General features: G+C 53.9%; 4 protein-coding genes across 7 annotated transcripts in view; 2 read left to right on the top strand and 2 right to left on the bottom strand.

Moving 5' to 3' along the window:
• Positions 1–2,567, bottom strand: part of CSNK2B (casein kinase 2 beta) — a 7,157-nt gene extending 4,590 nt beyond the window's left edge. Inside the window, exons 1-2 of one of the 4 annotated variants that reach the window (XM_021717440.1) lie at positions 2,285–2,567; positions 887–969 (exon numbers count right to left, since the gene is read on the bottom strand). In XM_021717440.1, coding sequence (XP_021573115.1) covers positions 887–969; positions 2,285–2,333 — 132 coding nt within the window. In that variant the 5' untranslated portion in view covers positions 2,334–2,567. Of the gene's footprint in view, positions 1–886; positions 970–1,381; positions 1,489–1,570; positions 1,896–2,284 lie in introns of those variants that run through there. The other 3 variants (XM_008067699.1, XM_021717441.1, XM_021717442.1) reach the window with 3 other exon arrangements.
• Positions 2,568–3,172: 605 nt separating this feature from the next.
• Positions 3,173–5,374, top strand: GPANK1 (G-patch domain and ankyrin repeats 1). The gene is made up of 2 exons (XM_008067698.2): positions 3,173–3,895; positions 4,755–5,374. Exons 1-2 carry the CDS (start codon positions 3,270–3,272, stop codon positions 5,197–5,199), a joined length of 1,071 nt encoding a protein of 356 aa, XP_008065889.1. The 5' UTR covers positions 3,173–3,269; the 3' UTR covers positions 5,200–5,374.
• Positions 5,375–6,650: 1,276 nt separating this feature from the next.
• CUNH6orf47 (chromosome unknown C6orf47 homolog) lies at positions 6,651–9,095 on the top strand. Its single transcript, XM_008067697.1, has one exon. It carries the CDS (start codon positions 7,475–7,477, stop codon positions 8,354–8,356), a length of 882 nt encoding a protein of 293 aa, XP_008065888.1. The 5' UTR covers positions 6,651–7,474; the 3' UTR covers positions 8,357–9,095.
• A 128-nt stretch (positions 9,096–9,223) lies between these two features.
• The window catches only part of APOM (apolipoprotein M), a 2,658-nt gene continuing 1,220 nt past the window's right edge, over positions 9,224–10,661 (bottom strand). Inside the window, exons 3-6 of the mRNA XM_008067696.2 lie at positions 10,324–10,397; positions 10,138–10,236; positions 9,899–9,997; positions 9,224–9,370 (exon numbers count right to left, since the gene is read on the bottom strand). Coding sequence (XP_008065887.1) covers positions 9,345–9,370; positions 9,899–9,997; positions 10,138–10,236; positions 10,324–10,397 — 298 coding nt within the window. The 3' untranslated portion in view covers positions 9,224–9,344. The remainder of the gene's footprint in view (positions 9,371–9,898; positions 9,998–10,137; positions 10,237–10,323; positions 10,398–10,661) is intronic.

Here is a 10,661-nt window from a genome sequence, read left to right as displayed (position 1 = left end):
TCTTGAACCTGCGGGCTCAGGCAATCCACTCACCTCGGCTTCCCAAAGTGCTGGGATTACGGGCTGAACCACAGAGCCCGATCTGACTTTTCTTTTTAAGGATAATCAGGTATGGCAATCTCTTCTTCAGAAAGATGTTCTTTTCAAGATCCCTATCTATACTCATGCCCTCCACACGTAGGAACCAGTTTTTTTTTTGAGTTGGAGTCTCACTCTGTCACCCAGACTGGAGGGTAGTAGCCGCTCCTGGCCACCGCAGCCTCAACCTGCTGGGCCCCGGCTATCCTTCCACCTCAGCCTTCCAAGTAGTTGGAACTACAGGCGTGCGCTACCACACCTTGTAGAGACGAGGTCTTGCCAAGTTGTCTGGATGGGTCTCGAACCCACGGGCTCAGGCAATCCTCTCGCCTCAGCCTCCCAAGGTGCTGGGATTACAGACTGAGCCACCGAACCCGGCCAGGAACCAGTTTTGTCCTCTCTGTGGGAACAGTTGGCTTTCTGAGGAAGGTGGGAGTTGACCATCTTTGTTTCTGAATGCAGTTAGAATCCCTTACGTTAACACACAGCTTTGCATGTTACAAAACATCTTAATATGTAATATGTGATATCTCAATTTCCTTAACAGCCACTTGAAACAGTTACTACCAGTACCTCTAGTAATAAAGAAAAGACACAGATTGGTTAGTTCAATAACCAACAGGGTTGGGACTTGGGTCCTGGTCTCGCCACTTCACCACAGGTTAGTAGAGGGTTACTGAGGGGACCCTTCCTTGACAGGAAGGAGTTTTCAAGTAGCATGTAAGAGAAATGTGTAGAAGCTGAATATGCAGGGAGTGTCTGGCTGGAGAATTTGTGGAGTTGGCAAGTAAGGAAGTTGAAAACTCACTTCACAGAAGAATTCATTGCCACGGAGCCCACAGAACCAGGAAATCCAGGACACCTCCTCTGAGCTGCTCATCTTCACGTCAGCTGGAAAAAGAAGAGTATAAGTAAAGCTCCCTCCCTGCCTCTGGTATCCTACCTCCTCCCTCACTCAGCCCTCCAATCATGGAGAAATTTGGGGCCACCCTTTCTTAAAAGACCCAGACACCAAAGCATCCCTTCCCAGCTCCTCTTACTTACACCTCAGCTTTTTTCTGAAGTCAAAAATTATTTGGTGTCCCAACACTTGTGAGAAGTCTTCCTGGTGTTCACGCTACCAGTCCTACCCTCATCCCTGGAGCTCGCGAAGGCCAAGCCCTCTACGCTCCGTGTGAACAAGCAGCGGAGCCCTCGGCTCAGGCTTCGTACCACTGCAGGTGTCTACAAGTTCCCAACTCCTTTCCCAAGCACGTCAAAGTTTATCATTCTCAAGCAAGAGCTGGGCGTCTTCTTTTCTCACGGCCTGGAGGTGGTCGTCAGGTCTCTTTCACGTAAGTCCCCACATCCCGCCTCTGCCACTCAGGGCCACCTCTCCCTCTGTCGGTGCCGGACAGAGTCGCTTTCTCCCCCGCCCCCATATCAGAACGAGGAGACCCCATGTGCCGCGCCCAACGACAAGGGCTTCGGCGAGACGACTACCTAGACTCACCGGCTGGACGGGGATCAGGACTGGGGTAGGGGAGGGGAGTCGCTACTTCCAGGAAACGGCGGCTACCGCTTCAGCGCAGGCCGCGGACCCAACCGCGGCAGGCGAAGTGGGGCGGGGGGAGTGGAAACTGAAGAGGGTGGGGGAAGAGGGCAACACGCAAGCGCCAAGGGTCGGGTGGCGCGGTGGACGCTGGGACATGAAGTCCCCGATAGGGAGAGAAACTGATGAAAGCCGGGAAAAGATAACTACGAATCCCAGGATCACCCGCGCACGATCCTGGTGTCGCGAGGCCCCGGAAGAAGACGCTTGGGGGCGGGGCGCAGCGGGCGCCAGCGGAAGCGGAAGCCAATTACGGGGTTTGGGGCCTTGGAGCTTGGGAAATAAAGGCGTGTGCTCACTGGAGTGTGGGGCCGAGAAAGGGCGGGGAAAGGAGAGAGCTAAGCCTATCTCCTCACATCGTTCTTTTAGTTCTAGGGAAACCCTGCTGCCCACCGGCTGGTCCCATTCCCGGCCAGTTCGCTGGGTCCTTTTCGCCCGTCGGGACTGTAGTCCGAATCCGTCCCGCCGCAGGAGATCCCCGATCCGGCTCGTGTTTCACCCCGGGCTCCAGCCTCCTGAGGGAGGAGGTGCGGCTGGGATCCGTGCGGGGGACTTCGTTGGGTGTGCTGGGCTGAGTTGCGCGGGGTGAGAACCGGAACGTCCCAGTGCGCTAACCTGAGGTGGCACCAGCCATTCTGCTGCTCGTCCCCTTGCACTTCTCCATTTCCTCTTAGGCTTTAAGTGTGACCTTCGAACCCTGGTTACAGTACTGGTGAGGGGCCGCGTGACGTTATTGTATTTCACAGCTTCTCGGCGTTCCCCAGGTTTCCCTCCGCCTCCTCAGGGCCTTTCTTAACCCAGAAAGTGGTTCCCCAGCTCCAGAAAATGAGCTTGGAGCAGTGGCCACGCTGAGGCAGGCGAGGGGCATTGTGGGGGCGTTATGTAAAAGCAGGACCCCAACCGACAGATCCTCCCGGTTGCTCGCGCTGTCTGGCACGCGGTGCTCTGCGCGTACACGATCAGAAAGGTTCCTGGGGGGAAAACCGAACCCGGCGCTGTGCGCGCGCCTGCGGCTCAAGTGGCGTAGGCTGTCGGGTTTTGTTGTTGTTGCTATTGTTCCTACGCATGCGTCCTCGTGCCGTGCGACTATTTGTGTCAACCCTTTTGATTAGAATAGCGCCATTTTGCGGTACGGAAGCTACAAGACAACGCAAACGAGAGCCTGTCCCCGAAATCTTCCAGAGAAGTGTCACGTCTGCTGAGAAGAGAAAAACCCTGAAATGGGATCGAGGAAGATTTAAAGGCTGATTTTTCTTAATGGTATGTCTTATGGGATGGGAGAGTCGTTTCAGAGAGAGGCTGGTATTTATAGTTGATGGGGTGGAGGCAGAACGCAGGCCCCCTGGACTACTGTCTCATGTTGGTTTCTTTAGTAACCCTTACTATAGGGCAAGGTCGGTTAGTGTAAGGTTTCGTGTTTTTACACATGACCTTAGGCCCTGCAGGGTCACTTTAGGGGCGAAATGATGTTTTTGACTCTCCTTTTTTTCATCTCAGCAGGTCCTCGAGGTGGCTCTGGTCACTGCAGGGGCCACCAAGGGCTTGGCTTGTTTGTCTCATTTTCTTCTTCCCTAGTCTTATCTCAGTTCTCCCAAAAGTCATGTCCAGACCCTCCCTCATCACCTTCACCCCAGCCGCGGACCCCAGCGACCTCTGGAAAGATGGGGAACGGCAGTCACAGCCTGAGGAACCAGAGCCCACCCTGGATGGACCTGCAATCCGAGCTTTCTATGAGGCCCTTATTGGGGATGAGAGCAGTGCCCCCGAACACCAGAGATCTCATCCTGAACCTGCCAGGGAAAGAAAGAGAACGAAAAGAAGAATGATGAGGGAGGCTGCAGCAGGAGCAGTGGCAACAGGAGCATCAGGAAGACATGGACAAGGGAGATTCCCTGAGACTGAGGACAAGATCACCCAGTGGATACTGAGGGCAGCCCAGGAGGGGAACCTGGCAGAACTTCGAAGGCTATTGGAGCCCCATGAAGCAGGAGGGGCTGGGGGAAATATCAATGCTCGGGATGCCTTTTGGTGGACCCCCCTGATGTGTGCCGCCCGAGCAGGCCAGGAGGCAGCTGTGAGCTATCTCCTGGGCCGTGGGGCTGCCTGGGTGGGGGTCTGTGAACTGGGTGGCAGAGATGCTGCTCAGCTTGCCGAAGAAGCTGGCTTCCCTGAGGTGGCCCGCATGGTCAGGGAGAGCCATGGAGAGACGAGGAGCCCAGAGAACCGGTGAGGAGAAACCTTAGCTCATACTCATCTTTCAGTATGTTCAGCCCTTCCTATCTACTCCACACCAGAGGCCCCAGAACAAACTAAAGGGTTCTCTCCTCATCCTCCAGTGTAGGTTGGTAAGGCAGTGTAGTCAAGTGGTTATGAACATGAGCTCCCTGGGTTTAAATTCTGATGCTTCTTACTTGGGCAAGCAATTTAATGTCTACATGTCCTAGTTTTCACATGTTAAAACTGAGGCTACTAAGAGCACTTTTCTCGTAGGGTTGTTGTTAGGATTCAATGGGTTAATATATGTAAAATGCTAGAACAGTGCTTGCCACATAGTATGCACTATATGAGTGTTAGCTGTAGTCATTATTACTAGTATTTCTTCCTTGCCCAAGAGCTTGTAAGGCCTGGTTACCATCTATTCTCTCAACTGTTCCCCTCTGTGTCCCTCGTGTTAAGAGGAGAGGAAGGCAATTTGTTCCTTAGAAGAAAAGCCGGGCCGGGTGCAGTGGCTCACGCCTGTAATCCCAGCACTTTGAAAGGTGGAGGTGAGAGGACTGCCTGAACCCAGAGCAACTTGGCAAGACCTCGTCTCTCCTAAAAATAAAACAATAGCCGGCTGTGGTGGCACACTGTGGTTCCAGCTACTTGGAAGGCTGAGGTGGAAGGATCACCTGAGCCCAGTAAGTTGCGGCTGCGATGGCTGTGAGCGTGCCACTCCAGGCTGGGTGACAGAGTAAGACTCCTAACCCCCCCAAGAAAAGAAAAGCTGGAAGGATTCTGTCCCACTTTGCCAGCCCCCTCTGAGGCCTCTATTCTTCCCCTTTCCCTTCCTTTGCCCTTAACCCTTTTTCTTCTTTCTTCGCAGGTCTCCCACTCCCTCCTTCCAGTACTGTGAAACCTGTGACACCCACTTCCAAGATTCCAACCACTGCACATCCACTGCTCATCTGCTGTCACTGTCCCAGGGTCCCTTGCCCCCCAGCATTCCCCTTGGGGTACCCACCTCTAGCCCAGGCTTCAAGCTGCTGCTGAAAGGGGGCTGGGAGCCAGGAATGGGGCTGGGACCCCGGGGCGAGGGCCGTGCTAACCCCATCCCCACTGTCCTCAAGAGAGACCAGGAAGGATTAGGCTACAGATCAGCACCCCAGCCCCGAGTCACACATTTCCTAGCTCGAGATACTCGGGCTGTGGCTGGGAAGGACAGAGCACCTCGGGTGGCCACACTGAGCCGGAGGAAGGAGAGAAGGCGGGAGGAGAAGGACAGAGCCTGGGAGCAAAATCTGAGGATGTACATGAACCTTGACTTCTGACTTTGATGAAGTCTGACTGGTATGCTGCTGAAATCTGAACTTGGACCTCTGACCTGGGCACTATGACTTCTACTTCCTGGGCGCTGCCCAGGTGTGGACTCTCAGGTTTTGATCAGGGGGCTTATGTCTTTGGTGGAGAGGAGCTGAAATAAACTTCTTTCTCTTTTGTGGTTCACTTTTTTGGAAGCTGTTTTGAGAAAGCCAAACAGAAGTCTGGGTACCACATGCAAGTGTCACTGGAGCCAGAAGGGGCAGCCTCTCCAGGTGGCATGATAGGTGCACCACTCTGCCAGTCTGGCTTCACTTTCAGGTCCTAGCCTCTGGTAGGAGTGTGCCACTTAAACTCTTTCAACCCCTGTGAGCTCCATGCAAGCCTCACCTTCCCCAGTTAGAGTCCCCTGACTTCTCCAGCCAACTCAAGTTACTGATTTAACAAACATAAGTTCATATACTATGTGCCAAGAATAAGAATAAAAGAATTCCTGTGACTCACACTTATAATTCCAGTACTCTGGGAGGCCGAAGTGAGAGGATTGCCTGAGCCCACGGGTTCAAGATCAACCTGGGCAACTTGGCGAGACCTCATCTCTACCATAAGAAAAGTAGCCAAGCATGGTGACATGTACCTGAAGTTCCAGCTACTTGGAAGGCTGAGGCGGAAAGATCACCTGAGCCCAGCAGGTTGAGACTGCCTGCACTCCAGCCTGGATGACAGAGTGAGACTCTATGACTCTAAAATAAAAATAAAATTAAATTTTAAAAAAGGATTCCCAACCCTCAAGGAGCATGCAGCTGGAAGGGGACACAGCCATGTGATCAGGTATTATAATGCAGAGTGATAGGGGAAGGCCCCCAGAGATGATGGGAATGGGTAGGGTCTTGCCGGAAGAGATCAGTGTGGTAGGATGGCCTAAGATTATTCAGCCTATACACAGTGGAGCTGGGACTGAAACTCTGGCCTACCAAATCTGAAGTCAAGGTTCTTCATTTCATCTAGTTGTCTACACTTCTCTTTCACAAACTTTCCCACCCCCCCATACCCCGCTCCCACTTCTGACTCATACCAGGGCTTGCCACCTGAAGAACTCACTGTTGCTAAATCCAGGAAGTGAAATATGCAGGGAAGGGCTGCTCGAATCCCAAGACTCCCCTCTTTTCCTTCAAGCCTTTCATGAAGTCTTGGATGCAAAATGGGAGCGTGATGGGGGTTATGGAGAAGAACCCAAGAGCAGAGGTGGTCTAGTTTAGAGGGGCACTAGAGGCTCGGAGGACCTCTGGGCGAGGACAACGTAGAGCTGGGCTTATATTCAGGGTCTGGCCCTCGCTGATCTCGGCTGGCGCCCCGCGGTCGTGCGCTCCCCGACAGAGTGGGGGTAGGGGGGCGGGCAATCCGCAAGGTCCGCCCCGCGAGCTGCGGCTCCGCCCCCGACAGTCCCTCCAGTCCCGGTGCAGCTGCTTCCGGGCTCCGCGGCTCCCGGCGGCTCCGCCAGGCCGCGGCCCCAACGCTGGGCCCGGGAGGGGCCCCTGCGCATATCGCCGGACGGGTGGGTCCCCAGGTAGGCCCGCGCTTTGCCTCGCGGCTGAAATCTCCGAGGACCTCTCAGTTCTGACCTTGCGGAGGCCGCGTCTCTGCTGCGTGCTCGCGGGCCGGTAGGGCCACTTTGTAGAAATCATAGCTTCTTAAATCAAGGGACGAACGTTCTTGGCTGGAGTTTGCTGGACACCTCTGTTCCACCTCCCAACAAAGAGAATTCCTATTCCTTGAGCTCCTTTAGGGCAGCAGTTTAAGACTCCTAAGATCCAGATCCAGGAATACCTAGGACCCGGGCCACCTTTCTGCCTTCCTTCTTGGATGGAGCATCGCCTCCCCAGTTTCTGGGGCACCTTGGGGCGTGGCCTTGGTGAGTGAAACTTGGGGTGCTGCCTGCTGGGAAGGAAATCCGGAAACACAGACAGGACACTGTGAGGGTGACCCCAGCCCTGCCAGATTCTGAGACTTTTGAAATCTTGTGGGAAGGTGGCGGTGGTGAATGAATTTGGGTGTGCTTCCCTTCTTTACTCCCAAACTGAAAAGGAAACAAGCTACTTGCCACCCTTGAGGCTGCATGACCATTCAGGGAAGCGGGGAGCCACTTCTGAGTTCAGAGTAGGACGGCGTCACCAAGCAGATACCTGTTCTGAGCCTGAAAGGACTCTGGCTTCTGAGAAGATCCTGACAGTCTAAGCGGTGCCAGGAAGTAGCCCCAGAATTTGGGAGCTCAATACACACCCAGCCATGTTCCTGCGACGGCTTGGTGGCTGGCTACCTCGCCCCTGGGGCCGTCGGAAACCAATGAAGCCTGATCCACCTGCCCCAGAACCCAGATGGGTCGACAGCTCCCCCGAGAATTCAGGGAGTGACTGGGATAGTGCCCCAGAAACCATGGGAGATGTGGGGTCTCCCAAGACCAAGGACTCAGGGGCACTGAGGGGCTCTGGAGCTGCTTCAGAACCAAGCAGGAAGCCCCAAGTTGAACAACTGGGGGGCAAAAGGATGGATTCCCTGAAGTGGGACAAGGCTGTGTCTAACACTCAGGAGTCTGGGAGACTGGAGGCTGGAGGAGCCATTCCTAAACTTGGATATGATCATGTGGATTCAGGTGGCACCAGGAGACCCGGGGTGTCCTCTGAAGAGGGATTGAGTGCCCCTGGGCCTGAAGCACCAGTGGAGAAACCTGGTCGGCGTCAGAAGCTGCTGGGTTGGCTGCGGGGAGAATCAGGAGCTCCCCCACGGTACTTGGGGGGCCCAGAGGAGTGTCTGCAGATCTCTACCAATCTAACCCTACACTTGCTGGAGCTGTTGGCCTCGGCCCTCCTGGCACTGTGCTCACGGCCACTGCGTGCAGCCTTGGATGCGTTGGGCCTGCGTGGACCACTGGGCCTCTGGCTACATGGGCTCCTGTCTTTCCTGGCTGCCCTGCATGGGCTCCATGCAGTGCTGAGCCTACTTACCGCCCACCCCCTGCACTTTGCCTGCCTCTTTGGCATCCTACAGGCCCTGGTGCTGGCTGTCAGCCTCCGGGAGCCCAGTGGGGATGAGGAAGCCCCTGACTGGGAGAGCGAGGGGTTGGAGAGGGAGGCTGAGGATCAGAGGGGAGACACAGGAAAGGAGCTGTGACCATGGGGTGGGGTGGGGGCAAAGGGTGAAGACAGTATGGCCTTTAGGAGGACAGTAGGGGGCATGGCCAATTGTAAGCATAGGGACCTCAGGGATGGGGAAGAAACCCCAAAATATGAGGGCGCAGGGCTTCCCCTTTATACACAGGAGAGAACAGAGCTATTTAGGGTGTCTATATTTATGGATGATGGGACATCGCCCTTGGAGTCACCAGCTGTTATTACTTTTTGCTTTTACATTTCCTCCCCCTCCAGTTTTTTTTTCCAACTTCCACTTTTTAAAATCAAAAAAAAAAAAAAAAAAAGGTGTGGTGGTGGAGAATAAAGACCAAATGGTCCTCTCTGCCTTTCAAAACTCCCCAGGGGTGGAGGAGACCAGAGGCAGGATAGACCTCTGTGCAAGAGGGTGGTTAGGAGACCCAAGGGGTCTCTTGGTTCTTGGGAACTAAGCCAGTTAGGAAGAGTGGGGCTGCTAAGCAAGTGGATTAGAGGGCCTGGATGGGGGCCCACAGGTGACAGGGAGCCTGCAGGGAGGATCTGGTGCCCATAGGAGCCAGGAGTGGGGATGGTACAGGCAGTATTGGCAGGAGGGCTGGTTCAGAAGGGCTAGCAGCTCAGACAGGCAGTGTGGGGGAAGCACCAGAGCCTGTGGTTTCCACTTGGGGGTTAGGGGTTTGCTCACTCAGCAATAAATAACTGTCACACCAAATCTGAAATATACCACTGTAAAGCGAGAGTTACTGCTATTCAATGTGCTTCCTGACGCTGTTCAGCTGGGGATTTAGGCGGTAGAGGGCCCAGAGGGAGTGTTAAAATGGGAAGGGGGGTGTGAGATTGACGCCTGGAGACAAACTCCACAATGAAATGGGGATTGAAAAATCATCTTTATTATTCTTGAAAAGGAGTGGGGGGGGGGTCCTCCAGTTTCTCTCCTACCAAAAACTGAGCTCCCACTGTACCCATCTGGGTGGTGTATATGAAGTTACAGGTCAGTTACTGGACAGCTCACAGGCCTCTGTGATGGGAGAAGGGAATAAAGCAGAGGACAGAAAGGAAGTACAGGGAGAGAAACAAGGAGACTGAGACCTTTTTTCCTCCATAGACCCTCAGCCCCCTTTATCCACTGCAAGTTCAGAAACCTCTCTTGAGTAGTTCAGAACCCATCCTGGATCCTTCCGCCTCAGCCTTCCAAGTAGCAGAAACTACAGGCATGCACCACCATGCCTGGCTAATTTTTTGATTTTCTTGTAGAGATGAGGTCTTGCCAAGTTGCCCAGGCTGGTCTCGAGCCCGTGGGCTCAGGCAATCCTCTCACCTCGGCCTCCCAAAGTGCTGGGATTATAGGCGTGAGCCACCTCGCCCGGCCGACATCACAGCTCTTAGCCACTTCCCTTTGGTGCCCTATGACAAATGAAGTGTCAACATCTGATGATGTCAGCCTTTGGCCATTCCCTCTGGTACCATCACATGAGCCTCTTTCATTCAGCACCCCTAGAGGACTTAGTGAATCCTAATCCTCGTCTGTAAGAGTTTAACCCCTCACCTTGACTCCTGGGAGTTAGTAAGAAGGCTTTGTAGTCCAAGCAGGAAGTCAGGGACCGGAATTCCTCCACACACTTCTTGGGAGGGTATGGTGAGCGATCTGGAAGAATAATGGGGCCAGGCCCATAAAAGGCCCTTGGAAGCACCTACCCTCTGGATGATATCATAGGGCCCAGAATTAGGAGCTTAACTGCCCTCTGTTATTTTCCCCAACCCTTCCTGCCTTGCATCACCACTCACTGTAGAGGAGAAAGCGCTGGTAACCGTGGCCAGTCTCTTTCAGCATGATTCCACTTGGGCATGAGCTGGAGAAGAGCTCAGTCTTCATGTCAGGGTGGCCTGTCGGTGCCAGTGAGAAGTGTGAGAACAGAGATGCAAAAACAAGTTCAGGGGATTTGAAGAGGGTGAGGGCTGGGGAGAACCAACCTTCAGTTTTGAGATCTGTGCTCCCTTCAGTCAGGTGATAGATCCATTCGCGGGGCACACAGAGCCCACTTTTCCTACAGAGGTGGTAGCGGTGAGGAGGAAAGACTGAGCATCACTCCAACCATGCTGTACCACCCTCTATTTATTCCATCTTATTCCTTCTTGAAGCCCAGCTCCCCTTGGGTCTTAAGCTACCAAGGGATGGTTAGGTCCATCTCTCTCTAGAAGGCAATTAATAGAGCTATTGGATTGGGTAGGTCAAGAATAGTGGATATTTTACCTAAGAGCCCAGCTCTAGGTGGGGGAGTGCTCACAATTTTTTTTTTTTTTTTTTGAGT

This window comes from Carlito syrichta, unplaced genomic scaffold (assembly GCF_000164805.1).
Source record: "Carlito syrichta isolate Samal-C Ts95f unplaced genomic scaffold, Tarsius_syrichta-2.0.1 Scaffold309736, whole genome shotgun sequence".
NCBI lineage: Eukaryota > Metazoa > Chordata > Mammalia > Primates > Tarsiidae > Carlito > Carlito syrichta.
Note: the sequence above shows the minus strand (reverse complement) of the source record. Positions and strands in the feature narration are given on the sequence as shown.